This window comes from Phalaenopsis equestris, unplaced genomic scaffold (assembly GCF_001263595.1).
Source record: "Phalaenopsis equestris unplaced genomic scaffold, ASM126359v1 Scaffold000002, whole genome shotgun sequence".
In the NCBI taxonomy this organism is placed as follows: domain Eukaryota; kingdom Viridiplantae; phylum Streptophyta; class Magnoliopsida; order Asparagales; family Orchidaceae; genus Phalaenopsis; species Phalaenopsis equestris.
Genome location: NW_018164444.1, coordinates 32,155,304 through 32,182,766, shown reverse-complemented (window position 1 = coordinate 32,182,766; position 27,463 = coordinate 32,155,304). Strand labels below are relative to the sequence as shown.

Genomic DNA, 27,463 nt, shown 5'->3' with positions numbered 1-27,463 from the left:
AATTTTTACGTACATATCTCCTTGCATATGCTTGAAAAGATGCAACTTACATTTTAAATGTTATAATAGTATTTTTTAATCGATATGAACGATGACGGTATAAATAGAAGGAAAATATAGGTTTAGATATGTAAATACACCGGCATTGAGTGGTATGTGTGTAAATGACCTTTGCATGAAATTGTGTTTGGTGGAAAGTACAACATCTATTTAATCAGTGTGGATAAATGCATTGCGAAGATGACTTTGACACCAAATCAATCACATAACATGCATATGTAGACATGTAGTTCTTTGTATTGTTGGGACCTGTACTGCTATACTGTTGGGACCTGTACTGCTATACTGTTGGGACTTTCATTATTGCTTTGAGAAAATTAATGCACATGTAGTTTCCTGTACTGCTAGGACAATTTTTCAACAATACTTAATGGGTTCACTCATTTTGCTTGCTAACTGACTTTCATCTTTTTCTCTTTTCTAGGCGATTTTGATATTATTCTTTTCTTACTTGAATAAGATTAATGTTGTTAGTTCTCTGCTATTGGACTGTTTTGTTCCTTTGTTACTTGACAACGATTTTTGGACTGCTTACGAACATAGGCATTTGGAAATGGAATTTAACCAAACATTCATGTCTTGGATGGAATTTTTTATCTCGCTCCTTCTCTTAACATTTTGGAGAGCAATGATGAGATCCACAACAATACCAGTGTACTGAACAAGCGTAACTACACAAACGATGCTCATATATCTTTATTTGACAATCTTGTCTTGGTCTTATGTCTTTGTCTTGCTGATCCTTTATTTATTTTAGAATTCAACATTGCTTGGATGGAGCATTTCATTGAGGCAACCGTATAGTCTGAGTTCTCTCTATCCCCCTGGATAGATCTTCTTTTTGTTTTCCTTTTCATTGAGGCTGTTGTATAGTAACAATAAATAATGATTGTAAGTTGGCATCTCTAAAGACTAAGTTGAATGTGATGTTGATGAAGCTCAACCAAAGGGCATCAAAACAAGCCAACAATTTAGAGGGAAAGTTCTTGACAATTCTCAAAGAGCATTATTTATAGAATAAAACAAATTCTAAAGTGCTTAAAATTATTTGTAACTTTTTTTGTATTATTAACAATTTATGATTCATGTAAGTTATTTATGTTTATTTTTTTAAGCTTGTTCATTGTGTCAATTAGAAAGGATGGAAATTTGGTAGGTAAATTAAAAGTTTTATATAATTTAAAGCTTTCTTATTTCTAATATATTTATTCTGATTTATTTTTCTTTTAGCTGAATATTTAGATTAGAAATATGTATTATTAAGCTACCTAAAATAGATTATACATTTTATTTTGTACCTAAAATAGATTGTAAGATTATTATTTAATGGAATGAAAACGAAGTGAAAAGGCATGAAGCTTATTCGGCATCGAGCCTATTTAGTATTCAGACTATTTTTTTCAAAACTTTGGCCCATTGTTGTACCGTACCTCCTTTTCTCTATGTTGTGAGCTATGTTTGCAGTCAAATTATTTTTATGAATTGAATATCACTTACTGTAACCAAGTCATTTTATTTTTATATATCAAATATATACATTTTAGTTTATCAAAGACCGAATCATTTAAACCGAATTAAACTTCGATTTGATTGGTTCAGCCCTACAAAAAATTATATTTGATTCGGCGGTTTGATTTCTAGATTGTGATTTAAATCACTTAGTCCAATTTTAAAACCGATCCATCCGAACCAACCGAATGCACACCCCTAACGAGACATGCAAATACATAATAATTATGTGGTAGGTATCTAAATTATTCTTTTCCTCTCAAATTTCAACCATGCCCCATATTTCCACGCATACGAAATCATAGTTATTTTTCAGAGCTTATGATGAATCAACTATCACCTCCCTTATGCTATTGAAAGTTAAAATGATAATATTTTGATGTGACTAATTAAAATTGATTATAAATTTGAAAAATAAAAAAAAATGTTTTAAAATTTCCCAAAAAATCCTTTAATTATTTTATGTATTTTTAAAAATTACTTCATTATGATTTCAACATTATAAAAAATAAAAAAATAAATTACACGTGTCTTTAAAATATAAAAAAATAAAAATTTACTCAAATGGGTCCGGAAAAATTTTAATTAGTTATTTTTTATAATTTTCACCGGCTAAATGTGTTCATCCGGATTTCGCTGGTCGTATAGTTAATACATTTCTAGCCTTTCGATTGATTGAACACTGAATCCTACGGTTAGCATTCACAACCGCAAGCGACAGCTGGCACTCTGCACTCCCTAGATCGGGAAGACCACTTCTCCTTTATAACGACAGTCGACGGAAGCCGATGGAGTTCAGCGGAGTGATACCTTTAAACCCCTTCCACCACCTTCTCCCCTTCGCACCCGCCCTTTTTGAGATCGCATAGGGGTTCTGGCGGGCGGTTTTTGACCTATCGGCGTCGATTCCCGGGTGTGCAGACCTTGAAAGGCTGTGATGATGCTGTCACTGCAGAACGACGCGCGGCAGCAGCCATCGGCGCCGGCGTTGTCGTTGGGGAAGGTGCAGCCAGTTCTTGGATCAAGTGCTGCTGTTTCCGTTTCTTCTTGTCTAGGTTTTGGCCGCAGTATCTTCGGCGGCGGTGGTGATCGATTGGAGGATCCTGTGCTCAGCCTTCAGCCGATTGATGTTTATAACGATATCAAACCTTTGCAGCTTGTGAATCAGCTTGATGGTTCGTGAGTTTTGGGTTTTTGTAATTTTTTTTAAAGATTTTGTATTGTTTATTGGGGCTCTAGGGATTTTGGGGCGAAGATGGCTCTAATCAGATCTCGCGTTAAATTAGTTTGTTTTTGTTCTGGAAATTCTCTTTTCTTTGGGGGAAGGTATAGACGGCTGACTTTAGAGTGCTGATGCTTTTCTGCTGTGATTGGTGTAGTTGACGATGACATGCACTTAGCGCTTGCCCATCAGAATTATAAAGCCGGGAAATTTAAGCAGGCGCTGGAGCACTGCAGCGTGATCTACGAGAATTATCCCCAGCGCACGGATGTTCTTCTGCTGCTCGGTGCCATCCATTACCAGGTTTGTAGTGTTATATTTGTTGCGTTTGCTGCTTAGGGTATGCCATGTTATCTGGCATCTTTTTGTTGTTTTCTGGTAATTCTCTTACATTTCTGGCTTATTTTTCTTATTGTTATTCTCACTCTTCTTCTTTCCGGCCTGAGACACGATGTTGTGATAACTTTTCAGTTGCATGATTACGACATGTGTATTGCAAGGAATGAAGAGGCTCTTGCCATTGACCCGCATTTTCCTGAATGTTATGGCAACATGGCTAATGCTTGGAAGGTAAAATTTCAGCAAATTTCAAATTTTGCAAGGGGTATGAAAGTTTGGAGAATTCGGAGGGGATTTATATATTAATACTTAGCATGCTTTGCTGTATTTTATGGTTTGGGAAATTTATGCAGTTATAATCCGGACATCATTTTATTTATACTCCGGCTCTACTTTTACGTGAATTATGTTTTTATGTTTAGATGCTATCTAAGAAAACACTCATTGTATTTGGTGCAGGAAAAAGGCAATATTGATCTTGCCATACGTTATTACCAGGTGGCTCTTGAGGTAATTTTATGTTATCCTTGTTGACATGTATAATTTCTCGAGCTTAGAATGCAAATGGCTGATATATGTTATTTTTAGCATTATTCAGCTGTTTTTTCAAGATAGCTCTATCTTTAGGTCTCTTTATCTTAAGCAATCCAATCCCACCGAATGGAAACTGTAACAGTGCATCTTCAATATCATTCCTCTGTGCTGTTTTAGACTTTCGTGTTTTGTATGCTGTCACTTGTTGTAGCGAGCATGGAGAAATTTATCATTCTTGTTTTTTTGGGGCCTGCATTTTTATTTGTAATTATCCTTTTTATGATTCCCATAACTGAAATTTTCTGTTTTTATAATGAATGTAGCTGCAGTCATGTTTGTTATGCTTTTTCTCATTAAATTGGGATTAAAATTTGCTCAGGTTATAAGAACCGCTTGCATTCTAAGTTAGAAGAAACATATAAAGTTTATTTAACTATTTAAAGGTCATACTCCTTGGAACTTCTCTGAAGAGGGGGAACTTCAGTGTTAATAACAAATTGAAATATTTTCAGAAGAACAGTGGATGAGTTTCTGTGGATAATTATGGGCATAATTGTCTTATTCATAGTCGTTAGTCCTATTTGTATTACAATGATATTTTATATGAATTGGTTGCACTTTTAAAGAAGCAAAAACATATAAAGTCGTTCTCCTTGGCTGATGTCTTCTCTTTGTTTCTGATAGCTACGACCCAAATTCTCTGATGCTTGGTCAAATTTAGCAAGTGCTTATATAAGGAAGGGGAGGCTTCATGAGGCAGCTCAGTGCTGCCGCCAAGCTCTTTCTTTGAATCCTCGCCTGGTGAATTCATATACAGAATTTTTTTGCTTTTTGCTTTTATTTTTTTATCAGAGCATGTTTTTATTTCTGATGCTGTCTTATGGGAAAAAAACGCAAAAGAGGTCTATTCTTATTTTTTTTTGATATTTTAATTTTGAATATTTTTTTTAGGTTGATGCTCATTGCAATCTTGGGAATCTCATGAAATCACAAGGGCTGATTCAAGAGGTAAACTGTTGTGATGCGTTTGAGATAGAATTTTCAATACTTTTTTTTGCTAGGTTAGCATCAATTTCGGTGATATTGCTTTTTCTAGTGTCGAGTTGTTAAATATGTTTTTAGTTACTTTTCTTGCTAATTCATCAAACTTTTTTATGTCTGATAGTCCCTGATTTCTCGTGTTCTCTTTAAATTTTGATCTTTGAGTTCTGAAATTTCATGATTCTAGTTTTAGCTGAAAATATCACTTAGTGAAATCTTAAGAAATGCCATTTCCACTTCCTTCCTCTGCCCTGTAGTGTTATTTATTAGTGAAATAATTTTATAATGCTATTGTTGATTATTAAGGGTTGTGTGATCTCTGAAATATCGTAAATAGCTAACCTCATGAATCTGCATGGAAGATAAAATTCAATTGGACCGTACCTTGAAATGGATTTTTATGGGTTTATAAACAAGTGATATTGTGACCCTACGCTGTAGGGACCTCTGTCTTCTCATGTTCTCTTTTATTTTGCTACTCTTCAATCTCTTTGAAATTAGTATTACTATCTGTCTAATTATGCTTGTTTGTCTCAAACTGCTCTACCGGACTGATTTATTTCATTTCTTCCTGAAGGCATATAATTGTTATCTAGATGCATTGCGTATACAACCTACTTTTGCTGTTGCTTGGTCCAATCTTGCTGGGCTTTTTATGGATGCTGGAGATCTTCACAGAGCACTTGTATACTACACGGTAAAGAATAAATTTTTTATTATTTGCATGCTGTGTTTTAGATTCTCCCTTGCAAATTTGCTTTATTTCTTACACTTAATGATCACAAATTTACGGGAAAAGAAGGTTTTGCAAACCAGTTTGGTCATCATGTGGGGTTAAGAGTTGTTATTCTTGGTCTACTATAGCTTTTCTTTAGTGTCATTATTAATTGCATATAAATTTCAGTGTTGTTGTTGAATTGATTCAAGTTACATTTCTTATAGCTTTGCATTCTATTGTCCCTGCTTTCCCTCTTTTATTTCCCTTTTTCCGCCATCAAATGATATTTTGATATATGCCAGTCAGTAAAAGTTTAAGTTGCGCTATTTTAAATATTGACCTGTTTTATTTATACTGTCATGGTGTTATAGACACAGTTTCTCCTTAGTAATATAATAATCCTTGATTGTTTGCAGTAAATCTATTAGGAGCAAAAAATCCTTCATGTTCTTCTCTCATGCAGTAACTTTTCTTGTGGTTTGATGGCTTGAAGCTATGTAAAGCTTCCTGCTGCTTTGCCGATGTTTAATACTAGTGCTTTTATGCCTATATGTCTGTGTGTGTTGGCATAGCTATAAATTGAATCTCTACCAAATTTCCATTGCTATTTCAATGCCCTGACTTACGGATGGCTTATAGGAACTATTTTGAACTGTGATTGTTAACTGTTTACAGATTCAAACCTTATGAACCATTTTAATTAAATGCAATCTTTTTCTTCATTTGGATCTGTTAGGCTGACATTAGCTGTCTTTGCGACCAAGTTTATTCTAACATTATACAATTGGTATGTTGTAAACTTGTCACCTTGTCGGTTATGATGTTTAGCATACTTAGTACCAAGTTATGCATTTCAAATGCAATGCAACTTCCTTAAAGTATCCCACTTAATTAGCACTTCTATTTATCAGTCATTTTCTTTTTGATTTCTACAAAATGCTTGGCACTCGATGTTCTTTGCTAATGCAAATGCCTTAAACTTATGTTGATTTATGGGGTGTTTAGTGAATAAGTGCCTACCTTCTACCCATGACTCTATGGACTTATCTTTTTTCTCTGTACGAGATATTTATAATATCTTTTTGGTCAAGCTATATTTTTTGGTCCTTTTTGTTGCTATAAATTTCTTACTAGTCCTCTTGCACTAGAAATCCACGTTTAGTTGTCAATAGCCACTTTTTCTTAGACTTTTTTTGGTTTATTTCTTGCGTTATTTTAACATAATGCAAATATATGAACTCTTAATATGTTTCCGTTGTTGTTTTTGGTTTAGTACGGGAATTTTTTCTTAATTCTCTGTTTCTTCTTGATTTGTGATATCCATGCCATCTACCAACTTTCATTAAGTTTTCATATATGGTTGCGCGCTTATTGCTAAACAAGTTCTTATATGAATGACAGTTATGATCTTTTATCAAATTTTTGTGGTGGATGGATTAGTTGAATCTGATAGGACACTTATCTCTTCTTTAATCTTATGCATATTAAAGTTATCATACCGAAGGGAGGGAAAAGTACCTTGATATTTGCTTTCTATCTTATTCAAAAGGAATATGAAAGAGTATCATGATATCTCTTCTTTAATCTCATGCATATCAGAATTATCATAGTAAAGGGAAAGAAAGTGTGGGAAAAACATCCTTACATTTGCTTTGATTCTTCTTCCAAAGGCATATGATAGAGTATCATGATAATTGATTTGGCGGGAACTAATGGATATTGTTATGGGTTTTAAAAGAATGTAGTATGGGCATGCACGCTGGAAAAGCTAAAAATGCATCAACATGGTGGGCTGGATAAAATTGATAGGAAAGGAATAGGAAAGACAATGGGTTTACAAATATAACATACAAATGTAACATGCATGCATTGATAAGCTCTGTTTAGTACCCTCGGAGCACTGAAAAAAATGAATTGCAATGAATTAAACTAACACAGGGTTTGCAAGTTGAATTCATGTTCTACTTGTCTAGTTTTGTCTGTTTTGTGTTGTGAAAGTTTATTTCATTTCCAGGAAGCAGTCAAACTGAAACCAGCACTTACCGATGCCTACCTTAATCAAGGAAACATATATAAGGTAAGCCTTCATAACAGCATTACCCTTGGGGCACAGCAACTTCCCGGGTTGGTTTTTGGAGGATTTATCTTTTTTGCTTTTCCAGGCTTTGGGAATGCCACAGGAGGCTATTATGTGCTACCAACGAGTGCTACAGTCCCGTCCAAATCATGCAATGGCCTATGGTGAGAAACACACTACTTTATTTTCTATTATTGTACATCTTTTACAGGTATTTTTAAAATATATATCTGGGTAGAATGACTTGTCATTGAAATTTTATTATGTTTTTCTTATCATGTTGTTTCAATTAAAAGCCTTGTTTAATTGAGATTAATTTTTCAAGCTTAGCTCATGTTTGGATTCATTCTTGCTTTATATTATTTTTGTTTTCCAAAACATGCAATTTAAATAAAACCTGTTTGATAGCCATGTTTTAATATCTTCTTTTTGGAAACAAAATGGGTTTTTTATTTTTTGAAACTTGCTGTTTTCCATGATTAGACTAATTAAGATAATTAGAGATTGAATAGCTAATTAAAGATTAATTAAGTGTTATTTTTAAGATTATTAAAGTTTAATGATGTTTAATTATGGTATTTATATGTAGAAAAAATAGCTTTTCCTTGACAATTTACTGAGTTAAAAATAATACTACATAGTGTTGTAATAAAGTTGATTAACTTTTTATTATGTCTTAATTACAATAATTGGGCTTATGATAATCATATATTTGACAACTTGGCCAGATGGTAATTAGTTAGACCTATTAGGTATTAATTTTATTTAATTAAAACTGTTAAATATTTTAGTGTTAAATAATGATAATTAAGCATTGGGTTATTATTCAAAAGTAGCAATTAATTTGAATAATAATAATTAATGATTTTTTAGACTAACTAATGAGTGTTTAAGTTTTTTATAGATCATGATTACTTATTAGTATTGATTATCGCAATTTGGCTTAAAATACAAATTAATTATCCCATGCATTATCAGAATAATTAAATACTAATAAAAACTTATTGTTCTTATTATAGCCTAATTAATCCCTCACTAAGCCTAAGTAAATCCCTAACAACAAGTCTTTTTCTTTTTCAATTTTTTGTATTTTATTTTGTTTTGAATTAAAACATGTTTAGAGATTGTTGGCGGTGGTAGCTGTCTTTAAAAATTCTCGAAGTATCTAATTTTTTTTTAATATACTTTGCTAATAAATTGATCTATTTAAAAATAAGAATGTATAAAAATTACACGAAACAAACATTTTTTTTACAAAGAGTGAAAAAACAAAATATAAAATTAATCCCAAACAGGTTTTAGTTATTTTAGTGATTTTTAATTAACTTTTTATTTTATTTAATTTGGAGCTGGCTGGTATTTTAAGTGAGATTAATAAAATTTTAGTAGTACCTTACTACTTAATTAGAGTTTAATAAGAAAAATAAGGTTTTATTAAAATTTTTTCATTGTAATGAAGCATGTGATGGTTAAAATTACAATTAATTACGCTTAGTAATTATTAGTTAATTAAATATTTTATTTAAATAGGAATCTTTTTTGCTTTAAATCATTAAAATTTTAGTATTTGACTACTTATTTATGATTATTAGGATTAGTATTATTAAGCTGTTGATTAGTGATTTTAGTGGAAATGTGTGGCAGTTAATTCTTAAATAAGCTTTAATGATGATAATGTTTAGATGATTATTAGGATTAGCATTATTAACATGTTGATTAGTGATTTTAGTGGAAATACATGGTTGTTAATTCTTAAATAAAATTTAATGATGATGATGTTTAGATCAATTATGTATTAAATATACTTTCTAATAGTAATCACATATACAATGATTTCGTCTTCTAACTTGGTTGTCAAACATGTTTTCCGTTTTATTTCTGCAAACAGAAATAAGTAGCATCCAAACATTTTTTGTTCTGAAGGGATATAAATACAAAACAATAATAATGAAACAAAACATCATGCTAAAGGGAGCATATGTGCAGATTTTTTGTACAATTACTTATCTTGACTTGCTTGTTGCTGATGATGCTGTGATGTTTATTTCCATCTAGTGTATAAAATGAAGTGAAATGGTGTCATCTATTATATTGTAACCTGATGAAGTCCTGATTGATACTGCTTGATTAGGCAATGAGTATAGAATGATACATTTGGTGCAGGAAACCTTGCTAGCATATACTATGAACAAGGTCAGCTGGATTTGGCAATTCTTCATTACAAACAAGCCATTGCTTCTGATTCAGGATTTGTGGAGGCATATAATAATTTGGTTTGTTTTTCATTTCTATTTTTAAGCTATTTTTGTCAATCTATCATCTTTCTACAAATGAACTTATTTTGATTATGTAATGTGATTGAAAGGGAAATGCTTTGAAAGATTTGGGCAGAGTGGATGAGGCAATGAATTGCTATAGGGTATCTATTTTTCTTATTTGTTATATGCCTCTTTAAGCATTTTAAACTTTTATTCTGACATTTTTGTTCTCATATCGGTGTAAAGTCTTGCCTTGCTTTGCAACCTAACCACCCTCAGGCTCTTACAAACATTGGAAACATCTATATGGAATGGTGAGCTGTTTATCTGTAGAATCTGTACTTTTTATATTAACTGACGAGTCATATTTAGAGTTGTTTCCAAGTGCAGGAATGTGCTAAATGCCGCTGCTACTTTTTACAAAGCAACTTTATCTGTGACAACAGGATTATATGCTCCATTCAGCAACCTTGCAATAATTTACAAACAACAGGTTTTACTGCTGCCAAGATACTTCACCATCAATCATTTTTCCATAATGAATTTTGTTTGTATATTTTTTGTTTAAAAATTCACCAGCTTGATTCAATGTAATATTATGCCAGTGGTTAAAAAGCTTCAAAATTTTCTGAGTGGATTTTATTGTTGTGCTGATAGGGAAACTATGCTGATGCTATAGCATGTTATAATGAGGTTCTTCGAATAGATCCTATGGCAGCTGATGGCCTTGTCAATAGGGGAAACACGTATAAGGAGATGGGAAGGGTTACTGAAGCTATTCAAGATTATGCACGAGCTGTTTCTATCAGGCCAACTATGGCCGAAGCTCATGCAAACTTGGCCTCTGCGTACAAGGATAGGTAATGGATCTCAGTTTTCTGCAGGGATATTGGACATTTATTTGGAATCTAAGATTTCTATGATGCTAAATTCTTTCGGGTCCTTTTTAAACCCTTGTGATGTGCAGTGGACATGTGGATCTTGCCATAACTTGTTATCGGCAAGCCTTACTTCTCCGCCCTGACTTTCCTGAGGCCACCTGCAATCTCTTACACACATTACAGGTAAGCGTGTTGGTTTTTATTACACATTTCATTCTTTGTCTTGTGTGGCGATTTTCTTCTGTTTTGAAATTGCTTTAATATATCTTTCCAGTGTGTTTGTGATTGGGTGGATCGGGATGACAAGTTTGCTGAAGTGGAGGGAATCATCAAAAAGCAAATCAAGGTTTTGAGCTATTAACCACTATTTTATTTTTTAATAGTTCATTATTTGTCCTTTAATTTTAAATTTCGATGTGGTATTCTCTGAGCCATGTTTCAGATGGGACTTCTTCCAGGTGTCCAACCATTTCATGCTATCGCGTATCCTATTGATCCTACACTTGCATTAGAAATAAGGTATTTTTGTGAATTTTTTGTTTATTGATAGGTGACCTGACTCAAGTTACGAGTCATTCTTCCCTTGTAGTGTTCAATTTAGGAACCCAAGCATTATTTTTTTTCTTTCTTTAGCCAAAAGTATGCAGCACAATGCTTATTAATTGCATCACGTTATGGACTGCCGCCATTTGTTCACCCTCTCCCTGTACCTGTGAAGGCTAAAGGAGGAACTGACCGTCTTAGGGTGGGGTATGTATAGTTTGACAGCCTTTTAAACATCTTTTAGACAGGCTTGGCTTAATGCACGATATTCTTTTTTTGCTTTAGATATGTCAGCAGTGACTTTGGTAACCATCCTTTGTCTCATCTCATGGGTTCTGTGTTTGGAATGCATAACCGGGAGAATGTTGAGGTTCTATTGATGCTGCTTCCTTATCTCTTCCTCACCTACTAAATTCTACTTAATCTTGAATCTTCTGATTTCATGATCATCGGGAAGATTGAAACAATTTAATATTGCAGGTCTTCTGTTATGCATTGAGTCAAAATGATGGCACTGAATGGAGGCAACGGATCATGGCAGAAACTGAACATTTTATTGATGTTTCTTCCATGACTTCCGATCTAATTGCAAGAATGATCAACGAGGATAAGATTCAGATTCTGATCAACCTTAATGGCTATACCAAGGTATTGGCACAAGCTTTTTTCGACTCAACTGACATTTATCCTTCTTCTCATTTGCTAATACATTTTGTATTGTACAAGGGATGTGGGATTTTGCAAAACCTCTGCGTGCTAGCAAGTTCATTTGTTTATCTACATAGACACTTAGCTATTGATTTTTTCATAATAAGAACCAAGCCTTTTGATGATAAATTTGAAGTTGAAGTTTGATCTGATATTTTAAGTTAGTCGCTGGAAACATTCAAGGAAATATGATTAGTGCTTACTAACTCATAAAATTGCATCAGCTCCTCTAGTTTTCTATATGAAGCGATGGCTTTCCCTGCTCTGCTTTCAAAAAGCAAGGATAATGTATCCATGCAGCACAACACAACTGGAGGTTGAAGGTGGTTTGAAGGTTTCATAAATATTGTAGAAATGTTTAGGAATAATAATTCAAGCATAGTTTGTCAGCTCTTGTTTGTTAAATAACCTGTTGGCATGTATAAGCCATTGTGTTAACAGGTAAGGAATGTCAAAATTGTGCCTTGTATTTTGCTTGCAACTGCAGGCTAATTTGTTGCTAGTGTAGCTACAGCGCACCTCCATGTGGATACATACTGCATATTGTATTTCTTTTTTTTTTAACCCTAAAAATATAGGACAAGTCGAAGAATAACTGTAAAAGTGTAGGTCTTGTGCTATGCATGCATAAGCAACTAGTGAACCATGGATGGTGTAAGAATCCCTTTGGTGGCTTGAACTATAGCCTGTTAAAAATTAATCATCTAGGAATTCATGCATTGTTTTGAACATTTTTAATGATTTTGGTGACATTGGGCTGCATTTGAATAATGGTATCAAGTTTAGGTGAAGCTATCGCGGAGGGAACGGTACTGAACGAAGAAGTTCCAAATAGATCCTTGTAACATTTTAAGTTATTGAGATACCTTGGAGCAGCCTGTATAACGAGTCTTTTAATAGCAACTTTATATGCTTCTTATTAGTCTTGTCCAGCAGTATCCACATTTGGGGTGGTTGTAATAATTTTGCCATTTTTAATACTTAAGATACTTGTTTTTCAATCATTTTTAGGAGATGATTGAAGCGGGGGGATGATAGGACTTCTAGAAAGTAGAAATTTCACTCTCTTTCTCCATTAATGGAGCAGCTTTATTTGTAAGAGTACTATGAATTTTTTAATCATGAGTTAAGCTGCAGGTATTACTGTGCCACGTTAAGTGCTAATGTTGGGTATAACGAGATAACTTGATATTCCTACTCAAACTTTAGCATTCCATACATCCTTCCTTGATGCTTTATTGATTTTACGTGGCACAAAAATGTGGTACATATGTTTTAGCTGTCATATCTTGTAGCATTTGAGCTTGGTAAACTCATGTTGGATAACTACTTGGCATATTAAAGTCTCAGCGTGGTAACTTTAAGCCGCCAAGTAGTCACATGTTTACTTCTAGGCTTACATTTGAGAATTAATCTTGAAACGGGAAGGTTGTGTTGACCTTGAAGTTAGTAGCTTAGACTAGACTCTTACTCTTGAGCTGCCTTTATATATTCAAGTATCTCAAGAGTAGAGCTTATTTGCCTCCATGCTTTTGATGTCTTTGCAGTTAGAAGGCAAGATTGGGCCCAAATTCTTGAGCTGCTTTTATATGTCGAAGGAGCTCGATAGTAGAAGCTTATTTGCTCCCAATATTCAAATTGCTTAGTTTTTCTGCAATCCTGGAGTCTCACAGAGTACATTCTCTCTTCTATAGAGTCCGTCAAACTTCTCTCCTTGGTTGAGATAATGAAAGTTAGGTTGAGGAAAATTATAGAATCTTTATCTTATCTACACACAGACTTTTTGTCCTCGGTACAAAGTATTTTTGCCTTATAACCTAAGAAGAGACTTAAAGACTTCAACTTTTATGATTTTTTTCTCAATTCTTCTCTTAGAAATTTACTTTAAATTTTGTTTTCACTTAAGTTCAACCTAGCTCCTCTTTCAGTAAAACTTAGGCAAGTGTTTTTGATCATTTTTATTTCTTGTTTGCTCTTTCCTTGTAGGCGAAGAATATGATTGAGAGTCTAAGAATGGGACCATTTTTCTATCTAGAGGTTTCATATACGGTATACATTAAGTCCTAACTCATAAGAAACACTGACATTGAACCCTTAACAACGTATTCACAAATGTCTTTTGGATTAGTTGGTAGACATTGCCTTTCCAACTTTGTTCTTGGCGTGAGAAGAGAGCTGTCTAGTTAAGTGACCTTTTCTCTTGGAGGGGAAACAATGAATATCATAAAAGTTATAAAATTCAAGTTTAAGGCACAAAATGGAAAAGACATTTGGAAGGATTGAAGTGGGCTTAGAACTCCAGGATGCAGATAAAGAGCCAAGACTAATGGTGAATCTAGCCCCACTCAACCTTTTCCTTCTCTTTTGAAACACAATTGCATTCTTGTGTGTTCTGATTAAGAGGGACATGAAAACCTACTAGCGTGTTATAATTTATATTGTGGAGTTGCAACACTAGCTAGAGTACTTGGATTATCTTGACACATTATAAACGGCCAATCAAAATTGATTGGTGGTATAAGATATAGAATGGAGTTGATTTCCTAGCCGCCTTAGGGTAATGGAATAGAGCTTAGCATAGCTTCAAGTGAAACTCCAAGAACTTTCTTAAGTTCAACCTCTAATCTTAATAAAGCTTTGATATTAAACTAAGTGCTTCTATGGGATAGAGGATAAAATATTAAATTTAGTGTATCAATATGCTGAAATTGTCTCTTTGATTGACCCTTGAATCACCATGCGTTGCTCTAGAAATTTTAAGAAAATTTGTCTTTCTTATGGTCAAGTTACTGATGGCTTATCTACTACTAAAATGTTGATTATGCTATTCTTTAGATTTCTAATAAGTAGCTCTTCCTTTACTGCTGGGCAATGCCATGGCTATCCTCTCTATTAGATCCTTAGGCATAACATACTTGGGCCAATTGGGTCTCTTTATTAGATTCCTGTGAATAATATACTTATGACTTTTTGGCTTAGCTTTTCTCAGGAGGTTGTTGTGGTATATTGAAATAGAACGATCGACGATGAAGCGAAAAATAGAACGAGAAAATTCACATCAGAAAAGAACTTACGTGGTTCGACAATTTTTTCCTACATCCACAGAGCTGCAGAGGATTTTATTGCTCGAGGAATTTACACCAATAGATCGTCTCGACTTACAAGAGCAAACTCTTTCTCTCACTACGCCGAGATACACCGAAGAAGAAAAACAGTAGGAGAGAATAACACCTTTTTGCTATACTTCTTCCCGCAAGCCTTACACTGGAGAGATAAATCGCGAAGAAACCTTTTAGGAGAACCGCCACTTGCGATCTCCTCTTCTTCTTCCTTCTGCCGCCTTCAATCATCTCCCTGTTTCCGCCACTTGCTTCCTTCAAATCGCTTGCTTCGGTGGTCACGAAGGCGATGGGTCTTGTATATCACAAAAACAGGATGAAGCCTCTGTATTTCGCGAAAATGGAGACTGGCGGGCGTGGCAGTAAAGAGACAGGAACAGTTGCTACCCTTATTTTTATTTTTATTTTTATTTTATTTTCGTGTAACTGCCTCCACACACACAACAAATCTCCCACTTGGGGATTGATACACTGTCAACATCGTTCCTCCTCTCAAACTAATATCCTCAACTAGCGGCGCCGTCTTTTTATTCAAACATGATATCCTCCACCTCTGCAACTCAAGACTACTGTCTTCAAGCTAGAAGACCAACTGGAGCTGCACACAATTTCAGTTTCTTAAGAGTAACACCCTTAGTCAACATATCAACATGTTTCTGGCTTCCACGTATTTTCTCAAGCAACAACTGTCCGTCATCCAACAATGACCATATGGAATGATACCTGATCTGATTGTGCTTAGTCTTGGACTGAAATGCCGGATTCATGGCAAGAAATATGACGCTTGGACTATTACTGTAGAGAATGCCCTTCTGATTCTTCTTGCCTAATTCCTCCAAGAAGCTCTGTAGTAATATCATCTCTTATGCAGTCTCTGCACTGCCATGTACTCTACTTTTGTAGTAGACAACGAAACCATGATACTGTAGTGTCACCAAAAATATAAATATAGCATGTAGTACTTCTTCTGGTATGAATGTCTCCAGCTAGATCAACATCAACATAATCCTGTACTTCTGAACTCTTTCCTGAGAAACACAAGCAAGTTTCTGAAGAGTTTCTTAGGTACCTCAAGATCCACTTTACTGCTTCCCAATATACCTTTCCTGGATTACTCATGTATCTGCTAACAACTCTCACTGCATGGACAATATCCGGTCAGGTGCAAACCATATCATACATAAATGAATCAATATGTGGTCTCGTTCCTCCTCTGATTTGGTTGACTGATGCTTGTTGAGTCTGAAGTGACTTCACAAGGGTGTGCCAACTGGTTTGGCTTTATCCATGTTAAACCTGCTAAGTACTTTTTTCACATACTCAGTCTGAGAGAGTCTCAACATACCTATAACTCTATCTCTAACAATTCTTATACCAAGAATTTGCTTTGCCGCTCCCAAATCCTTTATTGTAAAGTGCTTTGACATCTGCTCCTTCAGATTATTGATCTCATCAATACTAGCCCCTGGATTGAACATAGCATCCACATACAACAATATGATGATATCCGAATTGTCAAAATATCTGACATAACAACAATAATCTACCTGACATCTGCTGTACTCTGCACTGTGCACGAAATTATCAAATTTCTTGTACCACTGTCTGGGAGCTTGCTTCAGGCCATACAAGTTCTTCTTCAATCTGCAAAGTGACTCTTTCTTTCCTTGTACCATGAACCATTCAGGTTGGTGTATATAAATGTCTTCTTCAAGATCCCCGTGAAGAAAGACTGTCTTCACATCTAACTGCTAAAGGAAGAGATCTTCAACAGTCACCATAGACAGTACCATTTTGATAGTTGTAAGCTTCACCACATGAGAGAAAATATAGGAATAATCAATACCATGCTTCTGTTGAAAACCCTTTACAACAAGTCTAGCCTTATACCTCTTACTGCAATCATGCTCAGTTTTCACCTCGGATTCCCACTTGTTGTGTAATGCGTTCTTCCCTGGTGGAAGTTCTGCCAACTTCTAAGTCTGATTTTCTAGCAGAGAATCCATCTCCATCATGGCAAGCTCCCACTTGCTCAAATTTTCATATTGCAAGATTTTTTCATAACTTTGAGGTTCTCCACCATCTGTCAGCAGAATGTAGTTCAAAGTTGGAGAATAACGTTGTGTATGATGTTTAACTCTTTCTGGCCTGCGAGTTGCAACTGTAAGGGTAGACTGCTCTTAAACTGACTGAGGAACAATATGAGTGGATGTCTCAAACCCACTCTCCTCGTCCCCTGCATCTCAGCCCTGCACAGTGACCTCTGGTAAATCATCAAATCTTACCAACTCAGATTCATGCAGTGCTGTTTCAAAAACTGTACTGGACTTGTCCTTGTACATATCCTTCTCATTGAAAATCACGTTTCTGCTCCTTATGATCTTCCGACTCTGATCATTCCAGAAACGATATCCAAATACCTCATCTCCATAGTCAATGAAATAACACTTCTTTGACTTAGCTTCAAGCTTATTTCGAGCATTAGAATTAATGAGAATATAAAAAAGACATTCAAAAGTCATAAGGTAAGAAAATTTAACTTCTTTCCCACTCCAGACTTATTCAGGTAATTCACAGTTTAATGAAACAAATGACCCCCTGTTGATCAAATAAACTGCAGTGCTGACTGCTTCTGCCCACAAAGTAGGTGGCAGTCCGACGTAGTATTCTAGCATGCAATCTCATGCTTCTAGTCCGCTCATTAATGGTCCTGTTCATGTGCTCTGCAACACCATTTTGTTGTGGTGTCCTTGGAATAGTTTTCTCCATTCTGATGCCCTGAGCTACACATTACTCTTTGAACCCACCATCAATGTACTCACCACCATTATCAGACCTGATACATTTCAACTTTAAGTCTGTATCTGTCTCAACCATGACCTTCCAAGTCTTGAACACTTTGAATACATCAGATTTATATTTAAAGAAATAAACCATATTTTTTTGTTATGATCATCAATGAATGTGACGAAGTAACGAGAACCTCAAAGAGATACCACTGGGGAAGGTCCCCACACATCTGTGTGTACAAGATCCAGCTTTCCTGCCTTTAGCGTCTTACAAATTTTCAAAAAACCAACCTTCCTCTATTTCCTCGTGATGCAACTCTCACACATGCTGAAATCAACCAACTTCAGTTCTGGTAGCTTGCCTTTGAACTGAAGTTCTTTCATACCTCTCTAACTTATGTGGCCAAGTCTGCAATGCCACAACTCTGTCGTGCTTTCTGTAAGTATCAAAACTGTTAATTAAACCAGTAGTCATATATAACGTACATGTTTTCTTACCCAGAGCCAATACCAGTGCTTCTTTAGTAACCTTCCAGATGCTATCTGAGAACACTACCGAATGTCCACACTCACCAAGCTGCTCCACATAAATGAGGTTCTTCTTAAGTTCAGGAATGTGTCTGACCTTTTACAGAGTCCACTTATTCTTATTTAGAAGTGCAATGTCAATATCTCCCATTCCTACTGCGTTCAGAGCTTCTGCGTTCAGAGCTTCCTGCGTTCAGAGCTTCTTCATCTGCCAGATATACTTTCCTAAAGTCTCCTGCAATATAATTTCACATTAATTCCCAATGAAAAGTTGTATGGAAAGAAGTCCATGAATCCAATATCCAGTCATCAACAAAACTATGAATTGTCAGCAGTAGTGCATCATGTGATTTTTCAATTACCACATTTGCACTGTCATTCTTCTTCTTCTTAGAATTCCCACAGTTCCTCTTTATGTGGTCAGTTTTGCCACAATTCCAACAAGTTATTTCTTTACGAGGCATTGACTTGCTCTTGCTTCTGTTCTTTGATTTTTGTTCTTCCCCTGTTTGAGTTCATGTTATGTGATCTCCCTCTGGAATCAACATTTAGTGCCGAACTCGAACCTGAGATCTTGCCAGAATCTTTCCTGCGCACCTCCTCAGCCAAAATCAAATAACAAATATCTTCATATTTCAGTTTAACTTTACATGCAAAATTACTGACATCCATTCTCATGACTTCCGAACTATTTGACAATGAAACCAACAAGATCAGTGCAGATATCTTATCATCAAATTTAATTTTCACAGACGATAATTGATTTGTGATAGTAGTGAAATCATTCAGATGTTGTACGAGAGACGTACCTTCCGTCATCTTCAAATTAAATAACTTCTTCATCATATATACATTGTTATTCGCCGATAACTTTTCATACATACCTGACAGGGCTATCATAACAGGGCTTCCATAATATTTGCAGTAGTCCTCTCTTTGTTGTGTGCAACGGACTTCGATAGGATTAATCAAATAATCCACAGAATCTGTCTATCCAACATATTTCATTCAGCTTCATCCATCCTTTCAGGTCTTTTCCCCAATAACAAAAGATGAAGTTTCTTCCCATAGGGGTAGTTCTCTATCTGCATCATCCAATAACCAAAATCTGTGCTATCAAATTTCTCGATCCCTGAAACCTTCACTTCATCTGCAGTCTCTGCTACCAATTGTCGTGGTATATTGAGATAGAACGATCGACGACAAAGCGAAAAATAAAACGAGAAAATTTATACCATAAAAGAACACACAAATTTACATGGTTCGGCAATTTTTGCCTACATTCACGGAGTTGCAGAGGATTTTATTACTCAAGAAATTTACATCAGTCGATCGTCTCGACTTACAAGAGCAAACTCTTTCTCTCACTTCTTTAGTCTTCTCTCTCTACACCGAGATACGCCGAAGAAGAAAAACACTAGGAGAGAACAATACTTTTTTGCTATACTTCTTCTCGTAAGCCTTACACAAAAGAGAAATCGCGAAGAAGCCTTTTAGGAGAACCGACACTTGCGATCTCTCTTCTTCTTCCTTTTGCCGCCTCCATTCCTCTCCCTGTTTTCGCCACTTGCTTCCTCCGAATCGCTTGCATCAGTGGTCGCGAAGGCGATGGGTCTTTTATATCGCAAAAACAAACTGGAGCCTCTCTATTTTGCGAAAATGGAGACTGGCTGACGTGGTAGTAAAGAGAGACGGGAACAGTTGCTATTTTTTTTTTTTTTTTTTTTCCGGTAATTGTCTCCACCCACACAACAGCTGTATCCTTATGTCAAATGTGGAAATTGGCTATTTGATAAGACATTTACTGAATATGTATCGCCTTTTTTCACTTTCTATATGCAAGTTTTCAGGGGGATGGCGCATCAGTTCTTTAAGTAAAATCTCCCTTCTAAAAATTCGATTATTATTATTTTGTTGAGCTTTTATGTAAGATCATTTCACCACTGACCTCTATGGTTTCAAGTAACAACATAGGTGGATTGGTAATCACTTTAAATAACTTTGGTAAAATTTTATTTTATTCTAATTTCGTTTGCTTTTATGGTTAATGCTTTAGATCGTTAGCCTTTAAGTACGGTAGATGCCAATTCCTCATATTGTACGGGATCTTTATCGTCATGATTTGCTATTTCATTTAGTTATTAAAGGTACTTCCCAGTTCAGCTAGCTTACAATCTTCTGTTGGATAACTAGTGATTTTTATCTTTCATAAGATATAATCGCTAGGAATGGAATATTTGTCCAGTAATTGGGATTTTTAAACCTCGTAGCTTAGTGACATTATTTCCTTATTTTATACGTGACCTGTAGCCTCATGATTTGCTATTTCATTTAGTTATTAAGGGTCATTCCCAGTTCAGTTAGCTTACGATCTTCTGTTGGATAACTAGTGATTATTGAAAACCTTTCACTAAATCACGAAGGTCAAGGATCTGTCAGAGTTGAACTTTTAAGCGGGATATACTTAAATGGACCATGCTTTTGCTAAACTTCACATTGACGAATGCTCATTTTGATCCAAGCTCGACGGCAATATCAATGGTGCATACCTTCTAGAGTCTTTGGATTATTTTATTGAATAATGTGTAGATTGTTAATTTGGTATTGTGAGACCTCATGTTCTGACCAATAGTAGGTTGTTCTTGAAGTGTTTGACCAAGTCAGGTTTTAAATAATTAGATAGAGGGTAAGGGGATTACTTGAAAAAGGAAGGGTTTATTGAAAATTAGTACTAGATATTAATTGAGAGGTTTATCTTTTATCCTTATTCATATGGATGATGGGGTTTTTTCATCTTGTTTTCTTTCTGTCCTTGAATCGTTCTTGGATCAAAATGATTTCCCAACCATTTATGAGAGGCTATTTTAATTTCGGACTGGGTAAAAAAGACTCAGTTTAATCTCAAGACTCTTTAAAATAAGGACCAGTATAGTTTTTCTTTAACAAAAATTGAAGTTGATGGTGTTCATAATGAATATTTTCAGAAATAATAGAATTTTTTTAATGATTTAATTTTCTAGTTATCTTTTTATTCTGTAGTATAGTAGCTAGTTTTGCATATGGCATGAATTGATTGAGATCATGCAGGTTATGAAGTGAGTTAAATTTTGTAAATAAATTAGTTTTGACAATTTTTTGTTATTTTTATTCCAATTTTACGAAAGACTTTTTGTTTTGTTTTTTGTGATAAATCGAATGAAGATAAAAAATAGCAGAAAATTATTTATTACAAAAAATTAAATTGCTTAGCAATCTGTGCAATCTCAATCCATTTATTTAGCATGCAAAGGTTAACTGTTGTGCACAATAAATCAAGAAAATTAGGAAATTATATTTATCAAAAAAATTTAAGAATTTTTTTTTCTTTAAAATGCCTTTATTTTTAACATTTTAACTTCAATTTTCTTTCGTTCAGTCGACTGGACTATTTTGTTCATTGTTTAAAGTGTTTAGGGACTAAGTTAGGCCTTTTATATAATCTAAAAAGAAACTCTCGTGCCTTTTTCTCTTTCTAATATTTTACCTGAGATTGGACAATATTTTAACTGACAAGTAACTTTTTATTTTCCTCTATCTTCTATGAGACAAGTTAATTCTTATGAATTCATTTATTTCCATAAAAATATTACAAACGAAGTTTGTTTATAGATTTTATAAATATCCAAAAATCCTACTTTATACTTTGAAATTTAAGTAGAAAATGCTTCAAGTTATAAATTGTTAGAATCCAAAATATTCTGCATGAAAATTAGAAAATATTTAACTAACAAGTATCTCTTTTGATATCTTCAATTTTTTCTTTTGACTATCTTAATACAATATTACTTAAATATTAAATTATTGTGTGGATTGGTTAGAAACACCATTTAATTATTAAAGGGCTTATTTGTAATGTGGTTTGCAGATAGTATGAGGAGAGAAAATATAGATGTAGAATTTGTTGTGCAACCTCTTATATGTTTTGGCATGCTCACATATTATTTTTTGTACAACTTAATAAAATCATATTTAGGTAGGCTAGGTTTATCCGTGTTTGTCCGTTTTGTTCTATGCATATGTCATTTTGTACCGTCCTTATATTTTCTTGTGACCTAATTGGTTTAGTATTTTCTGGCCCACGCTTCTGAGTCCCTGTTTCTTGGCTAGTTGATTAAACTAGGCCCATTGCTGTAAGGTCTTTGCATCATGGATTCCGTATTTGACTCATTTACTCCAATCATTCAATGTTGGTGGTGATGAAAACTAGTCTTTCCAACTCCTTTTGGTCTTCCTACAATTTGAACATGCCAACAACTGTTAATTTGAAAAGGAGGATGTTACTCTTTCTTTGGGAGGACTCTTGACTTCGTATAGAGTGAATACTCTTCCTTGAGCAATACCTTATGCAGATGGTGATGGCTTGCTTGCTTTACATAGTAGGGCTTTTTGTCTTCAATACTTCCTTGACCAATGCCTTATTAGGAGTTAAAATGCCAGTGTTGTTGCAGTAATCCCTTGCAAAGAGATGGGTCAATAATTTTGGTTATTTGTCACTTTTCTTTTGGCTTGTTTGGTTCCCATTGGTTCTTTCTCCCATAGATATTTGCTACTTAGATTTATGCAACACTTCCAACTGAATAACAAGTCACTTCATTCACATTTTATCTCGTTTTAATGAATTACATTACATGCCATTTTATTTATATTTTAGTATTTTTTACATACATACCACTTAATTCTTATTTAGTTACAAACCTAACATCTGAATTTTAATTTTTACATATATGCAACCTTACCTATCCCTGAAAAGGTATATTTTACATTTTTTTAAAAGTTAAAATAGTGGTATTTTTGTTGTGATTTGATAGATTTCGGTAGTATAAATTTAAAAGGTACAGTTTAGGTGCTAGATTTATAAATACAAAAAAATTAGGTGGTATTTATGTAAATGCAGCCATATTTTATTATGTGATGGCAAATTTTACAGAGCATTGTCTAGTAAACCAAAACTATTGTCATTATTGAACCAGAAAATTACAAGGGTTTGAATTTGATGTCGGTTCTTTTCTTAACTCTTAAATTAGAATTATAGAGATATAGTTTTTTCCACTCCACAAATATAAAATAAAAACTGGTAATAAATTTTTTTTTTTTAATCCTGAATGTGATTGACATGTGCGATATGGAATAATGCGTCTGTCTTCCTGAGGTTATTGATTACTATTGAGCCTTAACTCTAGAACTTCCAAATATTTTCGCAAGTTTGCTTTTGTGTCTTACCTTGGACTATGAGATAAAGTGGTTATCATCCTATATTAGTGTCCACAATCATTAGGCGGGCATTATGCAATGAGTAGTTAAAGAGAGATGTAGCGGAGAGAAAGTGATGGGGGAGAGAATGTGTGGATGCTTTTATCATGGAGCTTGCATCGAAGTCTCTTTCCATTAAATCTTACCTGGCAATGGTAAGAGCAACCAAAAACGAATGGGAATCACAAACCGTAAGAGGAATACGATCCCAATCTGACTGATGAATCTAATGCCAGTTGTAAGGAGGGGGCCCAAGTTAAACCCATTGCACTAGTAGATTGATATCTATCAACCCAAAAGTTTAAGCTGGATGGGCCAATAATAGTATGTTAGGAATTCAACTCTTATTTCAGTTGAAAAGTGGGACTATTCAACTTCACGGTAGACAATAGAAGATCAAGATTACATACATTTTAAAATTTGTGTATCAGGTCCAATCTATCTTCTTTTAGATATCAATGAAAAGTAGAACTGCCCTGAGCGATCCTTCTTTCAGTTCGTCTTTGTATAACTTCGTCTGAAACTACCTGCTTGATGATATGACAAGATGCGTGATCTACAGTTCTAGTTGTTGCAAAATCTTGTCTAACATTAATTGCATCAATTTTCCATTTTACTACCAGAAATCAAGATGGTGTCACTTCTATGGAATACCCATTTAATCTGCTGTAGAAACAAATTATAAAGTATTCCAGACGAAGCTAAAACTTAATTGTACTAAACGTGCAAGTGTCTTCAGGGTGCAAGAAATGAAATTTTTGCCATGCAACCAGCACCCATACAGGTTTCATACATGGGGTTCCCTGGCACAACTGGTGCAACTTACATTGATTACTTGGTTGCTGATGAGGTCTCATCGCAGTACTTTTTTGACCAGTTATTATCTCTGAATTGAAAATTTCTGCCTGCTAATACTTAAAAAAATCTCTCATGCAGTTTGTTTCCCCTACTTGGTTTTCACATATATACTCAGAGAAGCTTGTCCATCTTCCTCATTGCTACTTCGTGAATGATTACAAGCAGGTAAATGTTACCTAGCTTTTATAATGTTGTTTTGTTATTTTGAACATGTTCAACTCTTAGCCATATTTATTCATATTCAGAAAAACCGAGACGTTCTTGAACCCGTGTGCCGGCACAAACGGTCTGATTATGGTTTACCCGAAGACAAATTTCTTTTTGCATGCTTTAATCAACTTTACAAGATGGACCCCGAAATATTCAATACATGGTAAGCTGTTTTACTTTCACCACATTTCCTTCACACGTGTTTTTCTAAGAATTGTTTTTTTAATATTTACCAACGTTTATTGCCCCCTATTTCAGGTGTAACATTTTGAAACGTGTTCCTGATAGTGCATTGTGGTTGCTTAGATTTCCAGCAGCTGGCGAGAAGAGATTGCTCGAGTGTAAGAAATCATTCCCATACCATACACTTCAAATAGATTGATGTTCTTTTAGTTATTATTATCATGCTAGTTATACGAGCGAGTTATACATGCACCACACAATTCCTATGCATTTCATATCTAACGCCTAAAATTTACTTTATGCATTTATATTACAAAATCTTTCATATCACATAAAAAATATCATTATTTTAACTTTTAAAATGTGAAATACACCTTTTCATGCATAGGTAAGGTATCATATATATAAAAATTGAAGTTATTGTTGTTAGATATGTAAATACATAGGAATTGAGTGATTGAAATGTATGTAAATCTTCCTTGTATTTTATATATTTTATCATAAAGAACTTAATCTATGTTGCCATTGCAGATGCTGAGAAACAAGGAGTTGGAAAAGATCAAATCATATTCACTGATGTTGCCATGAAAAATGAGCACATCAGGCGAAGTGCACTGGCTGACCTTTTTCTTGACACGTAAGATTATTTAAAATTAGCTCTAATGTGCAGTCTAATAAGGCAATTCTATTGATGGTATACATTGAATGCATAGACCTTTGTGCAACGCTCATACTACCGGCACTGATGTGCTTTGGGCTGGCCTTCCTATGGTGACTCTTCCCCTGGAGAAGATGGCCACCAGAGTTGCTGCTTCATTGTGTCTTGCCACTGGTGTTGGGGAGGAGATGATAGTTACCAGGTAAGTCCTATGTTCTTCATTTCAGTCCATGTATATTATTATTATTATTATTATTTTTCAATTTCATACATAACAATCAAGTCTCTTATATTTATAGAACTGATATCCCGCATCTCAAGTATGCAAATTCATCACAACATAATTACTTGTATTTTGTCAATCATGCACAAGAATACTTGATTTTGATATTCCGAAGAAATGATGCGGGTGTTGGTTTTGTAAATAAGGAAGATTTGTGCAGAAATAGCCCTTTGACATTAAAGGTTTTATTATTATTTTTTTTTAATTCTTTTGGTGTTTTTTTATATTCAGCATGAAAGAGTATGAAGAGAAGGCTGTGTACTTAGCTTTGAATCCACCAAAGCTCCATGCACTGAGAAATAAACTCAAGGCTGCGCGGTTAACTTGCCCCCTATTTGACACTGCAAGATGGGTAAGAATATCACAAGTCCAATATTTTTTTATCACCATGAAAATGTATGGCGTATTTACATTACATACCACACAATTTTTATGAATGTGAATGTCTAACACCTAAACTTTAATATTTACATTCATAACACTCAAATCTGTAACATCACATCTAAAATACAACTTTTAACCAACTTTTTAGAAGTCAAATGCATATTTTCATGCATAGGTTTGTAACACCAAGGCAATATAAATGCAAATATGAAACTTTGTGTTTGATATCTAAATCCATAAGAATTGTGTGGTTCAATGTAAATTTTCCTAATTATATATATATATATATATATATGATAACCTATGCCTCTATTGCAGGTAAGAAACTTAGAGCGATCCTATTTCAGAATGTGGAATTTGCGCTGCTCTGGAAATCAACCACAACACTTCAAGGTGACAGAAGATGACATTGAGTTCCCTTATGACCGTTAGGGTTAGGTTTTGTGTACATATAATAGGTGAAAGAGCTTTCGACAATCGAAAAGAGGAATATTATTTCAAATCATATTGGTTTTCCAGATGATGCATTGGGATGTATTTTATTAGAATTTCCCCGGTGTGGAGGGAAGCCAAGAGATTTATTTAGAGAGGGTTTGAGTTTATGGTTTTAGGGTTTTACTTTGTAGCTTTTCTTTTTGTATCCAATATACTTATACCTGCACCTATTGTGACTTCCACTTTTACTATGAGATATTAGTCGCGCAATGCAGTTCATATGAGTTGTTGCCTTCATATTTAGTTGAAATGGGTTGAATTGATGTCTTCATAGTTCGGAATGACATAATGTAAGGCATTCATATACATATCTAACTAATAAACATTGTTATTATGTTTCTATCCCCAAATCCTTTAAATTACATAAAATATTCCATCACATCTACAAAGGGTGACATTGTTTTTTAAAGTTAGAAGTAGGAAAACTAAAATATCCTTAGAACTAATCAAATAGAAATATTAAAATAATAAGAAATTCTAAGAAAATTACCATATATATATGTATAAATAAAAAATGTGAATACATTATTAAAAAGATATGTAATTGAAGTGGGAGCACAAAAACCTCGAGTCAATGGCCCCTACTAAAATCAAAACGGATGTTAGGAGACTTGCAATGATTCTAAAATATATAACAACAGGGGTTCATCATTATCATCTTCGCCAAATAAAAAGAAAATGCTTTCTAAAATTCAAATGGTTGAAGACATCACCTTCTAATGCTGTACATATAAAAAAGATAAAGCAAAATATAATATGCAAGAGATTTAAAGGGCT

At 34.3% G+C, this 27,463-nt stretch overlaps 1 protein-coding gene across 1 annotated transcript; it reads left to right on the top strand.

Moving 5' to 3' along the window:
- Positions 1 to 2,353: 2,353 nt before the first annotated feature.
- LOC110021468 (probable UDP-N-acetylglucosamine--peptide N-acetylglucosaminyltransferase SEC) lies at positions 2,354 to 26,828 on the top strand. The gene is made up of 28 exons (XM_020719972.1): positions 2,354 to 2,744; positions 2,949 to 3,094; positions 3,263 to 3,361; positions 3,590 to 3,640; positions 4,349 to 4,465; positions 4,616 to 4,672; positions 5,283 to 5,402; positions 7,438 to 7,500; positions 7,586 to 7,664; positions 9,664 to 9,773; positions 9,866 to 9,919; positions 10,005 to 10,072; positions 10,149 to 10,251; positions 10,416 to 10,618; positions 10,726 to 10,822; positions 10,914 to 10,985; positions 11,082 to 11,158; positions 11,273 to 11,389; positions 11,468 to 11,552; positions 11,663 to 11,830; positions 24,355 to 24,465; positions 24,552 to 24,638; positions 24,719 to 24,846; positions 24,942 to 25,024; positions 25,398 to 25,503; positions 25,580 to 25,726; positions 26,039 to 26,159; positions 26,510 to 26,828. Exons 1-28 carry the CDS (start codon positions 2,507 to 2,509, stop codon positions 26,621 to 26,623), a joined length of 3,021 nt encoding a protein of 1,006 aa, XP_020575631.1. The 5' UTR covers positions 2,354 to 2,506; the 3' UTR covers positions 26,624 to 26,828.
- The last annotated feature ends 635 nt before the right edge of the window (positions 26,829 to 27,463 follow it).

What these genes read in the sequence shown, in the direction of transcription:
- LOC110021468 (XM_020719972.1), top strand. Translation starts at nt 2,507, where the DNA reads ATGATGCTGTCACTGCAGAACGACGCGCGGCAGCAGCCATCGGCGCCG. An exon ending in TTTCTTTGAATCCTCGCCTG is followed by an intron (nt 4,466 to 4,615) that starts GTGAATTCATAT and finishes TATTTTTTTTAG; the next exon opens with GTTGATGCTCATTGCAATCT. An exon ending in CAATAATTTACAAACAACAG is followed by an intron (nt 10,252 to 10,415) that starts GTTTTACTGCTG and finishes TTGTGCTGATAG; the next exon opens with GGAAACTATGCTGATGCTAT.